At 41.5% G+C, this 24,050-nt stretch overlaps 1 protein-coding gene across 1 annotated transcript; it reads left to right on the top strand.

Moving 5' to 3' along the window:
• The first annotated feature begins 8,168 nt into the window (after window positions 1-8,168).
• On the top strand, window positions 8,169-8,621 carry LOC121810534. Its single transcript, XM_042211295.1, has one exon. The coding sequence runs from the start codon at window positions 8,169-8,171 to the stop codon at window positions 8,619-8,621; it is 453 nt and encodes a 150-aa protein (XP_042067229.1).
• Window positions 8,622-24,050: the final 15,429 nt, after the last annotated feature.

Below are 24,050 nucleotides of genomic sequence, written 5' to 3'. Positions count from 1 at the left end.
TGATCAAGCAAGTACAATAGGCGAAAAAGGCCAGAAAGCAGGGGAGTTGATCAAGGGGAGTAATCAAGCATCAAGGAGGGGACCGATGGCTTCCAGAAGAAGGACACATGAGGCTATGAGCTGGATGGTGCGCAACATTCTGTTATCAAGGACAACGTTCTAGAAGGGGACACGTGCTGATATATGAGACGCAAGGACGGAGCTGAGTCACGAATCTGTTACAGAAAAGCGGCGTCATTCTAGAAGGAAAGCATGTAGCAATCAATGAGTCGCTCACTCTCAGCATGAGTGAATATTCCCTGTCAAGATCGTTATCCAGCTGGAAGTCATGCCAAGCCTATAAATAGAGGATGTGCCACCACGCAAAAGAGATCTGATCCTTTACTTTCCGTCTTTACTTTAGTTTAGTTTAGTTTAGTTTAGCTCTCTAGTCTAGTTCAGTTCTCTAGATAGCTTAGATAAAGTAATGCTTAGTTAGAAAGGACGATCGAAGGAGCGCTGCAGCATACTTGATATCTGTCGGCGTATTCTTAAGTTTCCCGCCGAGGATCTCCCCGGTTTTACTTGCTTTTGTATTTCCGAAGTGTTAGCTTAACTTAAATTTCACGCTGTACTGTTCTGAGTTTTAGTTTTAATCAAAGCTGTTTTCGTTTTCATCATGGTGTTTACTGTTTCACGTAGTTAATTTTCATTCCAGTCTGAAATTCACTTAACCCAGTAGTTAAAATTTCCTTGTTCAAGTTAGGGACTTAAATTCTGTCTAGAGTAAAAATCAGTAGTTAAAAACTCCCAAGTTAAAGCGTGGCAGCAGCCAACCCCTTGTTCACTACTCATACACTTCATACACTAGCTTCTCTGTGGGATCGACCCCGAACTTGTCGTTTTACTGTTAAAGTAGTGCAAAATTGAGAGTTTATAAATTACATTGGTGGCGTGCGATAGCGAAATCAACTTGATCAAGTGGCAACGACATTTGCTAACTGATCCATCCGGTTCAGTTATCTCTTCCATATAACTTGAATCCAAGAGTAAAAGTCGCGATCGTTAGGCCCGCCAAAATGGCGCCGTTGCCGGGGAAGCATGATGTTATTTTATTTTTGTGTGTAGCGCAGAGGTGTATATAATTTTGTTTCTTTCTTTTCTCATTTGTTTTTTCTTCCGTTGATGAGAATGTACCAACGAGGGGGACAATGGAATCATCCATTTTTATACAGAGAAACTAACGCGCGTTGGAGAGTCCAGGAAGCCAGCGTAGTTACCACTCGTTACAGAGCAGTGCTAGCAGCAGCAATAGCCTCTGGTCAACTGACCAACGAAGAAGGAGAGCAGAACGCCCAACCTAAACCACCACAACTTGAACAAGCAGAAGCAGAGATGGCCCTCGTCGCCGACGACTCAGGAATTGGCTCTCTGCATGATCATGATGAGAAGGAGCCCACACACGCCATCGCCGTTACTCCTGGGATGCGGACTATCGCAATCAAGTCAGGAGTACTGGCCGTTTTGTCCCATTTTTACGGCCTTTCAAAAGAATGTCCGTACGCCTTTCTGGAGGAGTTTTGCCGATACTGTGATATGCCTGTACCGGATGAATCTACGTCTGAGGACTATAGGCTGAAGGACATCCCCTTTGTCTTGAAGGGTGAAGCTGGAGTATGGCTGTCGAGACTGCTAGAAGGGTCCATCAAAACATGGGCCGAGTTCCGAATGATATTCCTTGATCGCTTCTTTCCAACGTCAAAAACGAGTGCCCTCAAGCGGGAGATTACAGAAGCCAGAAAGGAGTACGATGAACCCCTCGGCCAGTATTGGGATAGATTCCAAGGGCTGCTTCAAGCATGCCCCAACCTTAAGCTGGGGGAGCGGGAGATCTATTCGATCTTCTATGGTGGACAAGAATGATCTAAACCTCGCAGCCCAAGGGGATTTCTCAAAACCCCCAATCAGCCAAGCTAAAAACATCCTGGAAAGGCTTATCGAGGCCAAACGCTCGTACGAGACGTCCCGTGGCCAGTACAGAAGGGGTGCGGTGCACGCAGCCGACGCACGCAATGACGAAAAGCTGGAGGCTCGATTTGAGCAGATGGAGAAGAAGCTGCTTGAGGCAGTTGAGAAAGCCAGACCGCCTCCACCAGCTGCACCGAAAGAGACGCAGTATGCGCCGCCACCGCCTCCGCCAGAAGAGCATCACTACTACTATTGCGAATTCCCCCCTGAGGTAGAGCCGCTGCCCCAAGTAAATATCGTTGGCCACTGGAACGCAAATGGCAACTAGATCCAGGGAAAGCAAAGAGACGCCCCATGGAGAGATCACCCAAACTTTCGATGGACTGACCAGAATCAAAGCCAGCCACCACAACCCTCGACACAGCAGACGCAACCTTCTGAAGGGCAGCCCAACTGGCCTGTTCGGATCCAGGATAGACCAAACACTGGAGGGAACAGAATGCAGGGAAGTCAGGCAGGTTGGTCAAATGGACCCCAAGGAAACTGGTCCAGTGGAAGACAGCCCAACTGGTCAAGCCAACAACATGATGGAAATTGGGGGGTACCAACACCAAGGCCCTCAGTCAAGCAGCCAGGGAAGACAGCCAAATAATCAAGTGGTAAATTATGTCCCACCGTACCAAAGAGGAAACCAGTATTTCCAAGGGAACCAACAGAATCATTTTTCTCAGAACCAGCCAGAACAGTATGGACCTTCCGGCTACTATCAACAAGGTCATGGAGGAGGTCGTTTTAATCAGAGGTATAACAAACAGCAAAATGAAGGTCCAGGAGATGTAATGATCCCACATCAGCCCCACGATGCAATTCGAGAAATACAAGAGGCCCAGGGAGAACAGAGGGCTGCACTAGATATGCTTACAAAGCAGCTATCTCAGGTCGCCATGTCACTGGGCGAGCTGAGGGGAAATGAAGGAAAATTTCCAGCTACGGTACAGCCACCACCTGGGCGAGAGAATGTCAATGCAGTATCTCTAAAATCAGAAAAAGTTTATCAAAACCTATTTGCGAGTTCTCCAGCACCCACAAACGGGCCCAATCATGAAGAATGCCCTGAGTCCATCGCCTTTGATCAAGTCGCAAAAGAAGGAGAGTCTAGTGCCCTTGAACAAGTCACTGAGAAAGGGAGGATGGTTGAAGCAGAAAGTGTAGCCGTGGTGATCCAACCAAGTGATATTCCACCGAAGAAGACTGACCCCGGGGTGTTCACACTCCCAATTTCCATCAGAAACGTTCGAATGGAGCACGCAATGTGCGACCTAGGGGCTTCCATCAATATCATGTCGTATTCTATATATGAAAAGCTGGGAGAAGCTAAGCTCGTCGAAACCGGTATGATGATACAGCTAGCAGACGGGTCTTGCATTCACCCAGAGGAAATTCTGGAAGTTGAAATCGTCTAGGTCAACAAATTCAAATACCCCGCCGATTTCTTCGTCATGAAGATGACAAAGCCAGGAGCGGAGGAGTCTACCGGAGTCCTTTTGGGAAGGCCTTTCCTATATACAGCCACCACAGTCATAGACGTCCGCCATGGGACGATGAATCTGGTTTTTAATGGAGAACAATTTACATTCGACATTGATAGAGTTGTAAGAAAGCCACAGGACAGTGAGAGCATACAATCGGTGGATACTATTAGGCCTTGGGAGCAAGGGTATCTAGGAAATGAGCTCTTTAAAAGACTGCCCACTGATTCCATTGAAGATGAACATCTTAAGAAGGAAGCAACTGAATGGTTCGATGCAACGATGACTGGGGAAATGGATGATCAAGCCATTGAAAAGGCAATTATGTATTTCTGTAAGCCGCCACGACCAGCTGAGATCACTCAACCGGCAAGGGTCGAGAAACCACCTGACCAGGCTGCCCATTGAGAGGAATGCTGAAGGAAAATCCCACGCCTACAAGGCAACTATTGTCTTTACCTACATCGCCAGTTACCCTCAAGAGCCTGTCCAACCAGACGTACCAAAAACCAGTCAAACCAAATCCGCAAGGACAGGGACGACAATTGAAGGAAGAACTGAGACTGGGTCAAGAGGTAGTCAAGTGGAAAACAGCAGAGATTAACCCAGACCTGTCCATGAATCCCGCCAGGTTAGAAGAAGAGGTGACACCCCACCGTGATCGACAACGCAGACTCGTCCCCACTTTGAGAAATGAAGAGCTCATAGTGGGGCAGAAAGAGCATTTCTTCCAGTGTCAACTCAAACTGATACCAAGGCGGCGGAATTCAAAGTGGGCGGACCATCGTACCATGAAAGTAGTGCACACACAGGAGGCAAACATACTCCCAGGAGACCCCCCCCCAATTCGTCTTCCTTCGTGGTAAATAGTCATCGGGTTGAGCCCTACAAAGACAAGACCGAAGCAGGCACAGTGGAAGAAATTCCACTGATCCTGCTTAATCCTACCCAGTGAGCAGGTAAAAGGAGTGATCGGGTACTCGTGGGTAGTCTGCTTGATCAAGCAACAAATTCTTAATCCATTAAACTGATCAAGTGATATCCCAGGGGAACTAGGTCAAATCCTTGCTAGTTAGTGTAAATAGTTTTTCGTGTGTTAGTTTTTAATTTTAGAAATTAAAAGTCAGAAGTAAGGACGAAAGCTGATCAAGTGGAACTATTTGAGTTTCATCTGGAAATAATTGTCCACTTGATCAGTGCAATTTGAATTTAATTGGTAGTACAGTACTTTCGTTGATCAGGGCAGGTGATGAAAGGACGTGCGCAGCCACTGAAAGGTGTCAGGAAGCGCCAACTGCTGCATTGGACAGAACGTCGTGGAGAGATGAAGGAAGCGTATCAGAGAAGCTAAGCCAGCTAGCGCTCTGAAAGGACGCGTCTGTACGTGAAAGGTCGCAAAGATCTGAACAGTCGCAAGGATCTCAATCGTAGAGGATCCCAACAACCGTAATATCGGTATAAAAGGCATTTTTCAGATCCGGATATCACTTTTAACCAAATCGCCTACAGTACATTTTCTTTGCTTCCCATACCGCTCAAGATTCAAACCCTTACCCCAAATCATCATTTTCTTCACCAAAACCTACCACCATTACCAGAAACAATGTTGCTTGAACAACTCCCAACTTCATCCTCCTCCTCCAGTTCCGGTGCCGGCAGTGAGGACCGGGGAACCTTCCCCCGAGCCCAAGTAGAAAGCCCTAGCCCATCTTTTCAACCACCACCGCAAACCAGCGCCGCCGCTCCATCTCCCGAAGTAGATGAAGAAGCCCAACGGCGCCTGACCACAATCCTTCGGAGTATGCCCTCCGAGACGGATATCACGACAGTTTATGCCACCGTGAAAGCCCGCCTTGGAATATCCCTGTCAAAGGACCGAGCCACAACTTCCACATCCCAAAATCTCCCCCGCCACCTCAACGTCTGCTACCTGCTTGGAGCCTAATTAAGGCAGAATTGGACCTGGTGCTCCACAGGGACATAGGGCTTCCAAGCCGTTGCCCTAAGCCCAAATTATTTAACCTGGAATTCTTTGTAAGAATACAGGTACTTGAACGGATACCCGGCGGGAAGCTTCGCTTCTACGTAAAGGCTATGCAGGAGAAACAGATGGAGCAGCAGGAGACCAGGCGCGAAGAAGAGAGGAGGACGACCGATCGTCCGGCAAGCCCTGAGAGGCAGCAAAGACGAAGGCTGGAGATGGTCCCCATGGCAGAGCCAGAGGAGGCTGCACGGACTAACAATGAATGGAGGCTCCGCATAGAGCAAATGCTTACGCAGCTGGTGGAAAACTCTCATGCCCAGTTGGTTGCTCAAGCTAGGATTCTGGAGGAGATCCGCCAACAGACCCTTGCCAGCCAACCGCCACCTCCCTCTACAAGCTCTCCTCCGTCTCGGCACCCATCATCATCCCGGCCACCCTCAGCATCTCCCGGTGAACCTCCAAGGAAGCTTTAAGTACAACCCCCCCGATCTCTACTCATTTCAAGTTTCAAAACAAATTTATTTTTATTTGTTTTTGGTATGTATAACTGATTTTCTGCTCCACCTCACACTTAGACCTGTGTTGGGTCTAAGTGTGAGAAGTTATGCATGCTCGTTTTGCTATATTTTACCTATGTATTTTGTTTGTTGTTTTTCTGTTTTGATAGGCATGTTTGATTGTTGGTATTTCAAAGAAATGGGTAGTACGACAGAAAGTAAAAATAAAAGGGTAGCCGGGTTGAGTGAGTTAGTCAATCAGGTTGATCAAGTCAGATATCAAGTCAAAAAAAAATTTGTTGTTATCGAGAAATATTTGAGAAAAAGAGGGCAAAAAAAGTTGTAACCTGACCCGATAAGTCGGAAGTTAGAAAAATAAGCCAAAAGTTCAAGGCTAGAAGTCGCCACTTGACAAAGTAAGATATCTAGTGGCGAAATAAATAGTTCAAATCTTTGGTTTCTTGACTCACTTGTTTTTTCTTTTTACAGTTTATATTTTTAAACTTAGAACCCCTAGGACCCTACCTTGATACACCACTACCCTTAAGCCTCATTACACCCGAAACAAGGACCTTAAGGAACTATCTTATGAGGAATGGATTTTATAAGCCCCTTTCCTTCATCCTATGGGAATTCTTACATTCAAGTCGCAGTTGACTATGTATCTAAGTGGGTGGAGGCTAAGGCAACGGTAACCTGCGAGGCTCAGGATGTCTCAAAATTTTTGAAATCCAACATTTTCAGCAGGTACGGGATTCCTAGGGCTATTATCTCAGATCAAGGCACTCACTTTTGCAACCGCTGATAAGGCTCATTTCATGTATCGGTTTGGGGGTAAAATGTACGCTACTTGATCGGTTTTATCGCACAAAATAAGTGTTAAATGTGCAGAAATGCCACTTGACCAAGGCAACAAGGCCAGACTGATCAAGCAAGTACAATAGGCGAAAAGGCCAGAAAGCAGGGGAATTGATCAAGGGGAGTAATCAAGCATCAAGGAGGGGACCGCTGGCTTCCAGAAGAAGGACACATGAGGCTATGAGCTGGATGGTGCGCAACATTCTGTTATCAAGGACAACGTTCTAGAAGGGGACACGTGCTGATATATGAGATGCAAGGACGGAGCTGAGTCACGAATCTGTTACAGAAAAGCGTCGTCATTCTAGAAGGAAAGCACGTAGCAATCAATGAGTCGCTCACTCTCAGCAGGAGCGAATATTCCCTGCCAAGATCATTATCTAGCTAGAAGTCATGCCAAACCTATAAATAGAGGATGTGCCACCACGAAAAAGAGATCCGATCCTTTATTTCCCGTCTATAGTTTAGTTTAGTTTAGCTCTCTAGTCTAGTTCAGTTCTCTAGATAGCTTGGATAAAGTAATGCTTAGTTAGAAAGAGCGATCGAAGGAGCGCTGCAGAATACTTGATATCTGTCGGCGTAATCTTAAGTTTAGCGCCGAGGATCTCCCCGGTTTTACTTGCTTTCGTATTTCTGAAGTGTTAGCTTAGCTTAAATTTCCCGTTGTGCTGTTCTGAGTTTTAGTTTTAATCAAAGCTGTTTTCGTTTTCATCATGGTGTTTACTGTTTCACGTTGTTAATTTTCATTCCAGTCTGAAATTCACTTGACCCAGTAGTTAAAATTTCCTTGATCAAGTTAGTGACTTAAATTCTGTCTAGAGTATAATTCAGTAGTTAAAAACTCCCAAGTTAAAGCGTGGCAACAACCAACCCCCTGTTCACTACTCACACACTTGATACATTAGCTTCTCTGTGGGATCGACCCTGAACTTGCCGTTTTACTGTTAAAGTAGTGGAAAATTGGGAGTTTATAAATTACATTGGTGGCGTGCGATAGCAAGATTAACTTGGTCAAGTGGCAACGACATTTGCTAACTGATCCATCCGGTTCAGTTATCTCTTCCATATAACTTGAATCCAAGAGTAAAAGCCGCGATCGTTAGGCCTGCCAACCGCACAATCAAAGCTCACATGAAAAAGTATGGGGTAAACCATCGTCTTTCCACCCCGTATCATCCACAAAGCAATGGCCAAGCGGAAATTTCAAAAAGGGAGATCAAGAATATCCTCGAAAAAATAGTGAGTCCTTCGAGGAAGGATTGGAGCAAAAGGTTGGATGATGCCTTGTGGGCTTTTCACACTGCTTACAAAACTCCGATCGGCATGTCACCGTGCAGACTGATTTTCGGAAAAATGTGTCATCTTCCTATGGGCATTGAGCATAAAGCTTACTGGGCAGTCATGGAAGTGAACATGCAACCTAAAGTGTGTGCTGAAGAAAGGAAGCTCCAACTGCAAGAGCTGGAAGAACTCAACCTGGAATCTTATGATGCTGCCATGTGGTACAAGGAGAAAACTAAGTTGTGGCATGACAAGAACCTGAGGGCGAAAGAGCTGCAAGTGGGGCAAAAAGTTTTGTTGTTCCAATCAAAACTTAAGCTGATGCCCGGGAAGTTGAAATCAAAGTGGACGGGACCATACACCATCGTTGCCCTTAGAGCAAATGGAGCAGTGGAACTTCAGGGAAGTAATCCGAATTCTGCCCCTTTTATGGTTAATGGTTACCGAGTGAAACCCTTTAGGGACAACTCGGAAGTGCGTACAGTGGAAGAAATTCCACTGTGCACAACCGATGTTCTCGCCTAAGTTGATCAGCATGCAAATGTTCTTGGCGATCCACTTGATCAGTTGAACGAAGCATGTCGAATCATGAATGGATCAAGTGAATCTGTAGAACGGTTGCAAAGCTTGTACATAGTTGTGAATAGAGTCTTTTTCAATTTTAAAATGAAAATCCAAACAAAGTACAAGTTCCAAAGATCGAAAAAAAATTTATTTTCGGGGATTCAGATAAGGCTGATCAAGCTGCACTCTTTGAAAAATTTAAAATCTTACGAGATCCATTTGGTCTGGATTCCTAAGTTTTAGATAGAGTTTTCTATTTTACACTAATTGTCAAAAAGAGGGAGTGATCGACACATGTAGGGAAAAAGGGGAAAACAGAGATTTTTGGAGGGAAACCGAAGAGTCGCGAATAGAATAGCAATAATTGAAACCTCCGTACTCCACTCCCCCAACTACTCCCCAAAAATCTCACCACGATTTTCTTTGCAGATTCCGGCGATTGCAAACCCTAGCCCATGAATCCACCACAATCCACCGAAGACAATGGAAGGAAAGTCATCAAAAGCTACAGGAAGTGCCTACGCACCAAAATCCACCGGTAGTTCAAAACCCCTACAGCTAGAAGCTGAAAGGTCGAGAGCGATTTCGACCAATGTGGCACCCGATGTTTCAGAAAGCAGTCGACCTTCTACCCTTGTGTGTTCTAGAGAAGAGATCATGAAGATTATACAGTCGTTGAACAATGAAGTGGACCCTGCTTCGGTCATCGCCCTAATTGAAGAAACTCCCCCATCTATCGTGCAACAAACCCATTCTACCCCACCGCTGAACAGCGAACCTGATATCCCGGAAACAAATAGTGAGGGAGCTTTGGTGTTGAGCGACACCAAGATGGTGGGGGAAATGAGGATGGTTGAAGTAGTTGAGCAGGGAGAAGAGGTGGAGCAACAGTTGCCAACTTCAGAGAAAAGCGCAGAGGGGCCCACCGTTCGGAAAGATGAGGTTTTAGACATTGTTAGGAAAATAAACATGGAGGTGGAGCCAAGCTCGATAGCTGAAATGCCGGAGGAGACTCAAGTGGAATCAACCCCCATGGAAATGGAAACAGTAATTGAACCCATTGAGGAAGCCGAGCAGCCGCTACTCACTCCTGAGGAGGTCGCGGCAAACTTGGCGGCAAGGAGTTCTGAGGCTACTGAGATGGATATGGAAGCAGATGGAGACAGGACTGCTAGATGGAACTCTGCTGAGAGAGTAGAGAGGGCTACTGATGAAATACCGAAGACTAGAGGAGAGGAGCACCCTACTGAGAGGGTGTGAGCAAGTCTTGCTGAGGGCATTGCAACAAATACAACTGCACCGGAGAATAGAGAAGTGGTGATCGTGATAGACGAAGAAGAGAAGACTGAGAAGGTGTCTCCCAGAGATGAGGCTGCTGGAGAAAGAGTTATTGTCGTTCGTACTTACCAGCGGAGGCCAGCTAGAGAAGAGACCTCAAGGAGGAGGTCTGAAGAAGAACAACCGAGGGAAACCCTTAGACAGAAAGCAGGGGAGGATGTAAACAGTTCAGCAAGGAGTGTTGTAGGACCTCCACGTCACAGAAGGAGGCTCCTAATTGAAGAAGAACCTGAAGAAGGAGAGGATGTTATCTTCACTCCAATAGACGCACAACCTGGCTCTGGGCAACCAGACCCACCTACTGAGGTGGAAGACAATGAAAGAGAAGAAAGAGCGAAAAAGGAAAGGGAAAGCCATCGCTGTCCCGTTGAAAAAGAAGCCAAGGCAGGCCTCAACAACTCTGTTGATTCAAGAAGGGAGACAGAGGGTTGAGAAAAATGATGATGAGGAAGAAGAGGCGTTGAGGATTGAGCACCGGTCTAAGCGAAGAAATGATGAGGGGAGAAGTGGAACCGAGTAGAGGTTGGAGATGAGCAGGGTGCATTTTGAAACGATACATATCCGAGTGGATGAGAAACTGTTAGAAAAAATGGTCAAATTTCAGAGACCGTAAAATGGAAAGTGAGTGTGATGGCAAGGTCTCGATAAGTAAAAAAGTGCGATATTGGCTCTTGGAAATATAAGTAAACAGCTGCATCAACCCGCTATAGATATTGTACATAGCGAGGTGGAATTTTTGGAGCATATTACTGGAATAGGTTTCAATTGGCTCTTGGAAATATAAATGCCTGATATGCCAATTGAGCTGGCTAAGGAATTTTTTACTTCCTTTCGCTTCACCAACACCAAGGACTTGGATGCGAAGTCAATCAGTTTTAGAATGTTCACTCGGGAGATGAGGATGAGCATTCGTGAATGGTCCATAAGGCTTGGCCTGTATTTGGACCAGGAAGTTCAATGGTTTGAGAGAGACATCGATACTCCCAAACAAATCCCAAATTTCAACCAACCGACATCGTCTAGGGGAGATTGTATCAAATTCCCTATTCTCTGACTTGCTCAATTCTTTCTATGATACAATTTGTTGGGCCAAGCCAACAGTGTTGCCTCCGTCATTGAAGCGGAATTATATTTCATGTGGTGCATCTGGGATATTGGATCGCCAGGACTTGCAACAATATCGCCAAGCGCGCCTCTCGCCACTTGAATATCTTCCACATATTGGGCGCTCTGTGCAAGAACTGTTTTGATGTAACTATGGAAGACCAAATACCGCGGTTAATTCTCTGCCTAGAACCAGAGATGTTCAATACCGAGTTCTTCGTCAACGTGGGCTTTATGACAAAAAGAAATAAGAGACTTCGCTTCTACAAGGTGACAAAACCCATTCCGCCCAAACCTCCTGCAGTTGTAAAAGAGACCAGAGCACGGACCGATGCTACCACGTCCGCTCTGCAACCACAGAACGACGCTGCTGCTCCTGCTACATCGGCTACACATGCAGCGTCACCTGGACATGCTAGCCTTGTGGAGCTTGTGGGACACCTGGATGATTGGAGAGCCAGAATGGAAGGGCTTATGGAGCAAATTGCTCTGAATACTGAAAGGATAGCCCTGAGCTCTGAGGCCCAGGCCCATACGCAGTTGCTAACATCCTAGACGGAGATACAAATGAAACAAAATGACAATGTTAGGACGTCGGTCTACGTTGTGCCAGAGATGGTGTCCCTAATGGCCATAGAAATAGTTCCACAACGACAAAGGGCTCCCCAGCATACAGGCCAAGAAGCAGGCAACAGACGACCGGCCGGACGAGATGAGCCCCACCCCAGAGCAGCTGACTTCAGAAGGGATCAACCAAGAAGATTACCACCCCCGATGACCAAGTAATTTTAGTTTTTGATTTTAATTTTTGTATATATGTGTCTGTCTCGTCTTCATAACACTTAGCCTGGTGCCCAATCTAAGTGTGAGAAGTTTGTACATTGTTTGTATGTTTTCTATGTTTGGTGTGTTATCTTCTCCCACTTAGCCTGATGCTCGGTCTAAGTGTGAGAAGTTTTTATCTGATAATAGGTGTTCATGTTTTCTTTTCATAGTGTTTGTTGTTGCAGCACTTACTACTCTTTTCTACTTTATCATGCTAGCTTGAGGGCAAGCTACGTGAAAGTGAGAGGGGGGAGGTAGTGTGAAGTATTTGGATATAAGCATGACTTGATTTATCTATTTTTACCTTTTGTACCTGCTAATCATCCGAATCAACTAAGCGAAGCATGTCGAATCATAACTTGATCAGTTGATAGGTCAGTTGGAAGGATAGTGAGTCATTTGAGCGACGCATTTCGAATCAGTCTATGTGTTTGTCCAAAATTGTGTTAGGAAACATGAATGAGCTGACAATAATAGAAGGCATAAAACCCTTAGTGAAAGTGAATGAAGAAGAAAAATGCATGTTAAACTATGAGACCCCTCTTTCTAAAAGTAAGTCGAAGTGAGTCTAGACGAAGTAAGAACGATGGAAGAGTCTAACTTTTTAGCCAACTTTGAAGCCCTCTAAAAGTGAGTTATAAGTCATAGTAAAACACTTTCTACTGAAATAAAAAAATTAGAGAGGCTGCCACTTGATGTTGAGAGTGAAATGACATAGGCTAGTAAGGACTAAAGGCAATAGGAAATGATCAGTTGGGCCTTTTTCTTTCGAACTAGATGAACCCGCCTCATTGTAAGGGCACCCCCTAGTTACCTCAATTTGAGCCTACATTTAGAATTCATCTTCTGTTGAAACCAGGAGCCTCCATGCCTTGTGAGTTAGGGGATAGAATGGAGCAGCTAACTAATTGGGGGTAGAGGGGATAGAAAAAAAAGAGTTATAGCCAACTTGGTAGAGAAAAAAAAGAAGAGAACGAAAGAGAGAAAAAGAAAGAGGCAAGAAATATTGTACAATGTTGGGAAGTTTAAAGATGTAATAGGGAGGCTGCTCCACTTTTGTTCCTAAGTTCACATGTCCTTAGTCGTTTTTCAAGATTTTTATGAACTTAGGACGCAGAGGACCCTTACCTATTTACATCATAACCCCTAGCCCCATTACAACACTAAGAAAGACCTTAAGGAACTAGTCTTTGCCTATGGAACTCAAGCATTAGTGGTATGGCAAAATGAATGAGTGAATGGTCCTAACATCTCTGGTGAGAAATGAGTGACCGAGTGAATCCAAAAGTTGACTAGAGTAGGGGCTATCTTAACAACTGATAAGGAATTTGAGACTGCAAAATATTTGGAATGACCTTAAGCTTGTGGGGAATATTGCCAAAAGTTGAGTCAGTTTCAAACATGGAGATGTAAATATTTGCTTAAGTGTTGCTTTTGAGTCAGTGATGTGAATATTTGTTGAGTCTGTTTAGTTTTTAGGAGTCGGTCAGGGACTCGTGCATGTAATTTGCCCTTTTTCTTGTTGTTCCTTTATACTTGAGGACAAACATGGTTTAAGTGTGAGCAGTTTGATAGGGCTCGTTACAAGCATGGTTTTATAGGCGTTTATTGCACTAAAATGGTTGATAATGTGTGAAAAAGTGGTGAATTTGAGTGTACATGATCTATAAAGTGTTGAAGCGGCAAAGTGCAAGAACAACTTGATCAACTCGAGAAAGAAGCAAAAAATGATTAGAATCGAAGATGAGTTGATCACTTGTGGACGAGTAATGAAGCCTGCTTAGACAACAAGTTGATCAAGTGAAGTTCACCACAAGAGATGATGAGTCATAGGAGAGAGAAGAAAAATGTCATCTCAAGGGCATAAATGTCAAAACAGGATGGGCTTACCCTAGGGATTTGGGCCCAATGTCATCCTATAAATATGGAGAGAATGCACACAAAGAGGGAGTTCGACACCATCATCATCTTCAGTCACCTCATATTCACACTTTACATTCGTAGCATGAAGCAAGCATGTTAGCAGTAGTCGGAGTCATCGTTCCACTTCTACTTTCATCTCTTCTTCCTCGTCAAGGAAGGAGAGACCTGGATCTGCCAAGAAGTCTTCGTAGTTTTTGTTTTCATCACACCCCAAGGGGTCAAAACGATTTATACTCTGTTTTTAGTTCATCTTTTCCGTAGCTTAGTTGCTTTTAATGTTTTTCTCTTAGTCGCTACTCTAGTTATTTCTCGTTGTTGATCGATCTTTACATCTTGTTTTGGAATTCAGTTTTGTTTTGGTTATCGAAGATCGTTTCTGAATGGAGTTTTTAATTCAAGTTGTTTTGGATCTGATGTTCTTTGCTTTAATTGCTTTCGTTAGTTTTAGTTCCCCCTTGTTTATGATTTTTCGTAGTTAGATCTAAGTTTTTAGTTCGTCAACTTGCATGAGAATAGGGTATATACTTTAGATATGTTTTCTTCACGTTAAATTTACATGGATATGTACTTGAATTGTCTGATTTCCGTTTTTATACTTGTTGCTTTGTTTAGATATGTTGTAGGTGTTTTTATTTAGTTGTTTAGCGAAGAAGAAGGTCGTAGTTCGTTAGAATAGAAGTCTCTGTCACCTTTTCGTTGTTTACAGCTTTTTAGTAGTGCACTTATTTTGTGTCAGTGGTCCCTAGTTACTTTTACCTTTTCGTTCTTAGTAAGTTGATCAGTTCATGTTTCTTAGTTTAAACTTAACCCACTGGAAAGCGTGGCCGCAGTCAACCTCCCAATGTCTCAAACCCAACTCAACTTGCATCTATCCCTGAGGGATTCGACCCTTACTTCCCTTTACTAGTCTATAGTATTGTGGGTTAAGGTCTTGAAGGTCCTAAGTCTCTCCATTTGCATACCAACGACTAGATAGTAGCCAGCTTGATCCATTGCCTGTCTAGCCTGATCAAGTACATGAACTCTACATGTTTTTAATTTGCTTGTGAACTCAGAGTACTTAGTTAAAATGACTCTTCAAATATGATATGGATATGTGATTGGTGCAATAGATATGTCAGTGGTGCAATTGATGTATTTTTATATGGCATTTGAATTACATGAATCATTGGATTAAAGATGATATGTGACAATATTGTTCTGGGTCTGATGTCAATGATAATGGAAATAGACCAACAGGTCATATACAATGATTATGAACCTACGGGTCAAAGAAAATATGCAAAGGGGGGCCTTCGTGGAAAGGTCAAAATGCAAAGAGGGGCCTTCGTGGAAAGGTCAAATCAAAGAGGGACCTTCGTGGAAAGGTCAAAGAATGATAAGGGACCTTCAGGTCGTATACAATGGAAATCCCGGACAAATACTAGGCTTTATTTGTAACAGAATAATAATAACAAAAAAGAGTATAGAGGCATATGCATATGGATGTGAAATTATTTATGATTATTAATGCTTATGATTGTATGTATTGGTGAAAAAATATACTTGATATTTGTGTAATGTGGAATTACGGGTATAATTTATATACAGTGAGTTGTGAACCATATAACCCATTAATATTTTCTTTAGAAGTAAGAAATCAGATATCGGAAATGTGTTGGTTGTCGTGAGTTCTAAAAACTCAGCGGATTATTATAGGAATTTTACATTTTAGATATGTATTAATGTACTTTAAGAAATATTTGTTTATTATAAATATACACGTTTGAGGGGTTGAGATGTGACAAGATCTTACTTAGTGAAATAAGGACATTTATCAATCATAATGTACAGTTGACAGAGAATTATGTGATTTTTATAAAGTCAAAAGATTGCTATAATATAGGAAAGTGGTTACGTATGATAGAGAAGTTGTGTAGCACCCTGAAAATTTGCGACTTTTGTGGTTGTCGATTTGGAATTTCGTTCATGTAATTTAATTTCTATGTGTTTGAATTAACGATGTGAGTTTTAATTGTTGAAAGTTATGTGGATTAATGTACTATATTTTTCCAATGTGGGAAATTAATTAAAAGTGATCATGCATTTTGTTCTAGCCATGTTATTTGGAATTTTCGGCCTCTTCAAAGTATTGGAAATAATACTTTCTTTCTTGGATTTAATTAATTATTTTGGGATATTTATCCAAATTAAATTCAAACCAAATTATCCCTAAGTTATTCTACATGATTTTCGACCTTTAGCCTATTCCTTGGAGATTTTCGAACCTATTAATTAGGAGGATGAATTATTTTTGTAAATTTAATTGGTACCTTGTTTAATTTGCTTCTTGAATTTAAATCCAATTAAATCTAACCATATTTTATCAAATCCCTCCATATCCTATTTTAATTAGGATTTGCCTATTTCCTTTTGAATACCCATAAAATTTCACCCCTAATACTTATAATTTATTTTGTGGGATGTTGCGATGGATGTTGAGCCGGCTTAGGAACTTTGGATGTGTTGTGTCCCTATACATAGGCGTCATCCTATGATTCTCTTTAATAACTTATTTCCGCTGCTACTTTTGAAATTGACGTCACAAGCGTTTACCTTACTTCGTACGGTTTTTATGATGTCAAATACTTTGAGACTTTAATCCGCTGCTTATTTCATTAAACTAAAAGTTTTTGTAGACTAAAATAAATGATCTTTTGGGAGTTAATTAGATTTTTGCATTAAGTGTCAACTTTTATTGTGTCACCAATTTCTTCCCTGCTTATTAGTCCCTCCCCTTGGCCGCGATTTCCCCGTCCTTGCTATCCTTAGTAAGGGCGGTCGTGACAGAGTGGTATCAGAGCTTCGTTCTTTCGCTCTGGTCTGAGAGTCTTCTTTTACCTTAAGTCGAGATTAGTGAACCTTAGACTAGAAGTGTCACGAAGGCTCAACATCCAAAGCATTGCGCTCAACCAAAGAAAGTGAGGTATGTTCTAAGTTGTTGAAAGAATATGAGATCGATGTATAAAATTGATGATGATATGATGAGGATGTTTTGGCATGTGTACGCATGTGAATAATCGTTATGTGTGAGAATGATACTGGATGATATAATTATGTGGAACATGAGCATGATTGGCATGATGATCTAAACACGTGTTATATGTGTGTATATGATATTGTGATAGTGTGATTATGTGGAATATGAACATGATTGGCAAGATGATATAAGCACGTGTTGTATGTGCGAATATGATATTGTTATGGTATGATTATGTGGGACATGAGCAAGATTGGTATGATGACCTAAGTATGTGTTATGTGTAAAAGTACTACGACTAAAGCATGTGAACATAGGAAGCCCTTATATGATCTCAACTTAGTGATATGTGACAAGCCTTAGATCTAGCACAAACAACGAGATAAAAGATGTTTTGAGAAAATTTTTGAGAATGAAAGAGGAGAAAAATGTTTATACGAACAATGAAGTAAAATCTTTCCGTGAGGGATTGGTTTCAAATTGAGAAGTATTTTCTGATGTTTATGAAAAGAGCGAGTTTTGGAGAGGAATGATGGAGTGTTTTACATGAAAGATGAAAATTGATGGGTTGTTTTGAGAATGTTGAAATTTTTGAGAGAAAAAGGGTGAGACATTTGAAAATGATTGTTTCAAACACATATGTGAAGTGCATGATGTCTGATTATGTGGAAAAAAAGGGAAAGAATTTTGAGGTTGATGTTTTGCAATGGTAAGGACTAGTTGTTCATAGTGGAATTTGATTGACAAAAATATAACATGTTATGGGAAATTGTTGAAAATTTTGGAAAATCTTTGAACCTTAAACGAAATCATGTTAGTTCTTTTCTTTTGGGAAAATTAAGATCAGGAAGTGAATGAGAAATATGACATGGTTCTGTATGGCGATATATATTTATGAATGTTGAATTATTTGGTATGTGAATCGTGTTTTAAGTGATGATTTATGGACGTTGAAGTGTGAGCGTTTGAAGAAAATTTTATTTCAAAAGCTTTGAATGTTAATGTGAAGTGTGAAAGTGTTTTGCTTTGAGATGTGAAAACGTGGTGTGTTATAGTACTTGATTATCTGGAGTATGCATGATTTTTAATGTGATAGTTTGTTATCTACGAGATGACGAAATGTGTTGTGAACATAGAGTGCCTAAGAAGTATGTTAGATTGGACGATATCGGATTTAGTTGTTGACAACTGCAATATCACTTTTCCGAGTGATAGGACAAATGGAAATATGTGGTGTGAACTCGAACCTTATGGAATGACTACGAATTTAGTATTGTTTTCTTTCTTGAATGACAAGAACAAGGAGAATGCGAAAAGACATAGTATATGATAAAGAGTTTAAGAAAAGAAGAAGTGCAAATTGAAGAGATGTTCCAAACGAGAAAATGTTCAAAGCAAGAAGAGATGCGAAATGATGTAATCCTACAACGGAGCTAGAGATCATACCTGCGAACTAATAAGATAAATCCAATCTTATGTCAAAAGTGGCGATGCGACGAAAACGACCGTTATTGTGTGTCGAGAGCGCGAGTATAATTACAGTGTTTTAAAAGAATGACTGCTATGGCACGCAAAGAATATTATGAAGATATGGATTCTGACTATCATTATTAGTGGCAATGACACGAAGAATCTCAGCTTGGAATCCAAAGTTTTGTAGAACGATGTTACCATGTTCGGCCTCAGAAAAATGAACGAGAGAGTGTGACCTTCGTAGCTAGCTTGAACGATTTTAAATCAACAGTACTTACTTGGATTCTAAGTTCTTTTCGATATGTATTGAATAACCGTGAGTCCTTGTCTATTTAAACCCATTGGATGACCCATGCTTTGCAAGTAATGCATATTATTTCTTTTCCCCATTGAGTCATAACTCACTTTCAGTTCTTGGAAAGTGGTGTTGCCTTCATAACTTTGGACAATTGGATTGATTGTAGTCCTCTTGACTTATTATTTCTACGAACAATATTTTGACTTTGTGAGCCTTTGCTACTGAACTTCATTCCTAAGGCTGCTTGCAGTTATGTCCTTCAATATAATCATGTTTCGCAGACATATATTCTTCTTCGAACTTTTGTTCAACTTTCCATTTTGTAACCATGTGTGTGTCAAGTTCTTTCTTACAGAGTGAAATTCTTTTTGGTTCAGTTCCCCTATATGTATCATTTCCATAGTAGAACTTTTCTTTCTACAAAACGAAATTAAGGCCTATATTTTGTACCTTGCCTTAACGAATTTAATCCACTTGATTCTTTTTAAAGTTCCTTTGACTTTGGTTGCCTTTCACAAACTTATGAACCCATTGATGTGATTTTATTATTCCATATTATGATTTTCGTGGAACCATGATCAGTGCTACTATGTGACAACTACCTACATTTCTCAATCCTCATGCAACTGATCATTTTTACCGTGACATGTTAAAGTCCTTTTCCATTGATGTATGGACCTTTTAAATTTGGTCGAACAACTGAATTTTCTTGTTTGGTAGCCTACCATGAGAATTGAGAATTACTTCGATTCCATCCTACATGCATGACCTATCTTATGTCCCTTCAAGCTCAGTGGGGATGATCATAACCTATTGTTGCAAGTTAGTGAGATTCAAAAGAAAAGTCGAGCTAGAAATGTTGTTGTTGTCTTCTTGATTAATTCTGCAGCCTTTCCGATTAAGACACTTTCAGCAGTGTTGTTACAATTTTGGAAATAAGTTCATATCCAAGTAAGACTATTTGATTAATTTTTGAGTTCTTAGTACTAGACTTTAGTGAAAGGATGAAGTTGAGCTGTTCGGATACTCATAAGGAATAAGTTTCTTTTTTCGACAAAATTTTGGGAATGGATTGGCTTACCGAGAGCCACGCAACGATTCACTGTAAAGAGAGACAGATTTCTTTCCAAGCCCCTGGCGACGAGCCGACCATCTTGCACGTGATCTCTTTGAACCGAAGAACCTCCATAATCTCTGCTTTACAAGCAACCACGATGATAAGAAAAAGGGCGTCCGGCGTATCTTGTGTACTTGAACGGAGAGGAAAAGAAGGATTTGAGGGTGGAAGATGTGCCAGTAGTACGAGATTTTTTTTTCCCAATGTGTTCCCTGAAACTTTGCCTGGACCGCCGCCTGACAGACATGTGGAGTTTACCATCGGCTTGGAACCCGGATCTGCACCAGTATCGAAAGCACCATACCGAATGGCTCCTAAAGAGTTGGCTGAATTGAAGATTTAGTTGCAAGAACTACTAGATTTGGGGTTTATCCGACCTAGTGTATCACCATGGGGAGCGCCTGTGTTGTTCGTAAAGAAAAAGGATGGAACGATGAGGACGTGCATCGACTACCGTGAGCTCAACAAGTTGACCTTGAAGAATAAGTACCCACTGCCAAGGATTGATGATTTGTTTGACCAAATTCGAGGAGCGAGCGTATTTTTGAAAATAGACTTGAGGTCGGGGTATCATCAACTAAAGGTCCGACGAGAGGATGTGCCTAAGACTGCTTTTCGCACTCGTTATGGCCATTATGAATTCGTTGTGATGCCATTTGGACTGACTAATGCCCCGACAGTTTTCATGGACTTGATGAACCGAGTTTTCCACGAGTATCTCGATAAGTTTGTGTTAGTCTTCATCGACGATGTATTGGTATACTCGAAAAACGAGGAGGAGCATGGACGACACCTGCGAATGGTGGTGGAAATGTTGCGGAAGGAAAAGTTATATGCCAAGTTTAGTAAGTGTGAGTTCTGGTTGAATAGAGTGAACTTTCTTGGTCATATCGTGACGGCTAATGGGATTCAAGTGGACCCAGCAAAGGTCGAGGCTGTGCAAAATTGGAAGTCGCCAAAAACACCGAGTGAAATTCGCAGCTTCTTGGGATTGGCGAGATACTACCGACGTTTCCTCGATGGATTCTCTAAAATTGCGAGACCGATGACGCAACGGTTGAAAAAGGGAATTAAAGTGGGTTGGACGCCGGAGCGCGAGGCGAGTTTTCAACTATTGAAAGATAAGTTGACTACAGCACCTGTCCTAGCGGTGCCGGAGACCGACAAGGACTTCGCCGTCTATACCGACGCGTCGAAAGTAAGACTCGGATGCGTGTTGATGCAAGATGGAAAAGTGATAGCGTATGCTTCCCGACAATTGAGACCGAATGAGCTTAACTTTCCGACTCATGACTTGGAGCTAGCAGCAGTAGTGCACGCGCTAAAGATTTGGAGACCCCATCTCTATGGAGTGAGATGCAAGATTTTTACGGATCACAAGAGTCTCAAGTACTTCTTTGAGCAGAAGGAACTAAACATGCGACAACGACGTTGGCTAGAGAGCGTGAAGGATTATGATTGTGGTATTCATTATCATCCGGGTAAGGCGAACGTAGTGGCCGATGCTTTGAGTAGGAAGCACCAACCTCGATTGGCTTCGTTACTAACTCGGGAGGAAACGTTGATCCGTGAGTTCGATAGGATGAGATTGGAGATTGTGAGAGCGCCCGAGACAATAGAAGGAAGAATAGCGACGCTAGTATTTGAGCCAGACTTAAGGATAGTCAGAGAGGACCATTTAAACACTTGAGGATATGCTACGAGCCGTTGTCCTATATCGAGGGGAAAGTTGGGAGACTGTTCTACCGTTGGTTGAATTTGCCTACAACAATAGCTATCAAGCGACGATCGATATGGCGCCGTATGAAGCCTTGTATGGCAGGAAGTGTCGATCCCCGCTCTATTGGGATGAAGTTGGTGAAAGAAAGATGTTAGGACTCGACGCTATCAAGGAGATGACCGAAATTGTGCATCAAATCCGTGCAAGGATCAAGATAGACAGAAGTCGTATGCCGACATGTGCCAAACGGAGATCAAATTCGACGTTGGTGACAAAGTGTTCTTGAAAGTATCTCCGACGAGAGGAGTTGTGAGGTTTGGAGTGAAGGCCAAACTGAAACCGCGTTTTGTAGGTCCGTACGAGATTATCGATGAAGTAGGTCTTGTAGCGTACCAACGTGTTCCATGTGTATCAGTTGCGCAAGTACGTGTTCGATCCCAAGCATGTGATTCATGAAGAAGAAGTGGTCCTGACCCCCGACATGAGCTACGAGGAGAGACCCGAACCAATCCTAGATCGAAAGGTGCAAGAGTTGCGAAACCAGTCAATAGCATTCGTGAAAGTGTTGTGGAAACACCATGGTCCCGAGGAAGCCACGTGGGAGTTAGAAGATGGAATGAAAGAAAAGTACCCGAGTTGTTTATATAAGACAATCAAATTTCGGGATGAAATTTCTGTTAAGAGGGGAAGGATGTAGCACCCCAAAAATTTGCGACTTTTGTGGTTGTCAATTTGGAATTTCATTCATGGAATTTAATTTCTATGTGTTTGAATTAACGATGTGAGTTTTAATTGTTGAAAGTTATGTGGATTAATGTACTATATTTTTCCAATGTGGGAAATTAATTAAATGGGATCATGCATGTTGTTCTAGCCATGTTATTTGGAATTTTCGGCCTCTTCAAAGTATTGGAAATAATACTTTCTTTCTTGGATTTAATTAATTATTTTGGGATATTTATCCAAATTAAATCCAAACCAAATTATCCCTAAGTTATTCAACATGATTTTCGACCTTTAGCCTATTCCTTGGAGATTTTCGAAAATCCCCTATTAATTAGGAGGATGAATTATTTTTGTAAATTTAATTGGTACCTTGTTTAATTTCCTTCTTGAATTTAAATCCAATTAAATCTAACCATATTTTGTCAAATCCCTTCATATCCTATTTTAATTAGGATTTAACTATTTCCTTTTGGATACCCATAAAATTTCGCCCCTAATACTTGTAATTTATTTTGTGGGATGTTGCGATGGATGTTGAGTCGGCTTAGGAACTTTGGATGCGTTGTGTCCTCATACATAGGCGTCATCCTATGACTCTCTTTGATAACTTATTTCCGCTGCTACTTTCGCAACTGACGTCACAAGCGTTCACCTTACTTCGTAGGTTTTTATGATGTCAAATACTTTGAGACTTTAATCCGCTGCTTATTTCGTTAAACTAAAATGTTTTTGTAGACTAAAACAAATGATCTTTTGGGAGTTAATTAGATTTTTGCATTAAGTGTCAACTTTTATTGTGTCCCCCATTTCTTCCCCGCTTCTTAGTCCCTTCCCTTGGTCGCGATTTCCCCGTCCTTATTATCCTTAGTAAGGGCGGTCATGACAAGTTGATTGTGTGGGACTGGCCACTCCACATCATCTAAATCTTTGTAGCATATGAAACCAGATTAACTTCTGTCTCTTTGTCATCTGAAATGTTGGAAAATGAGTTTTGTTATAGCCTATTCGTTCAAATTCTTAAAGGAGGAAGATTGTAACATCCCTATCCCGAAATATGAATTATTTTATATTAATTATCATTATATATCATATTGCCATTTGTATTATAAAGAAATAAGTTGAAACTACAAATGATATATAAAGAAATAAGTTGAAACTACAATGATAGTGTTATGATGACTACATATCTAGTTTTGTTGGTAAAGAGTTTTAAAAATATATTATGTATAATAATAAATTATTATTAAATAGTAAATGGTTAATTTTAAAGGTGTGTGAATGTGTATAATTAACGTGTGCATGTGCACATAGAATTATACAGTGTACATATTTATTACTTTTATACGTATACATGATATATTGATATATACATGTATTTGGATAGTACACGTATTAAACAAATAGATATATGGAAAATGAATATTTCGTTGTAGTTGCCGATAAGAAAAAGATAATTTTATATGACTAGAAAATGTGTGCAAATGTATTAGGTGGTCAATTATTGTACTCCCACGTCTTCAACTACTGAAAGTGTTTAATTAATACATAATTTTTAAGTCGACTGATATATATATTCACCTTCTGGAATAAAGAAGGTCGAACAGGAGACATAATCAGGAGCCCAACTAGATTATTAACAGTAAACAGGTGTGTATAATTACATTTTTGTTTTACATGTTACGCAGTTGATTGATATACGTTAGATTGGAATGAATATTTGGATTGTATGATATGAATCTAATATAGTTACGTGTTATTTAGAATTATTTTGTAGAATATGATATGGATATGTGATTGGTGCAATAGATATATCAATGGTGCAATTGATGTATTTTTATATGGCATTA

The sequence above is a fragment of the Salvia splendens genome, chromosome 7, assembly GCF_004379255.2.
Source record: "Salvia splendens isolate huo1 chromosome 7, SspV2, whole genome shotgun sequence".
Classification (NCBI taxonomy): domain Eukaryota; kingdom Viridiplantae; phylum Streptophyta; class Magnoliopsida; order Lamiales; family Lamiaceae; genus Salvia; species Salvia splendens.
This window is presented reverse-complemented; position numbering and strand designations above follow the sequence as displayed.

Bases quoted from the DNA above. Each gene is read 5' to 3' on its own strand.
- LOC121810534 (XM_042211295.1), top strand. From the start codon at position 8,169: ATGTGTCATCTTCCTATGGGCATTGAGCATAAAGCTTACTGGGCAGTC.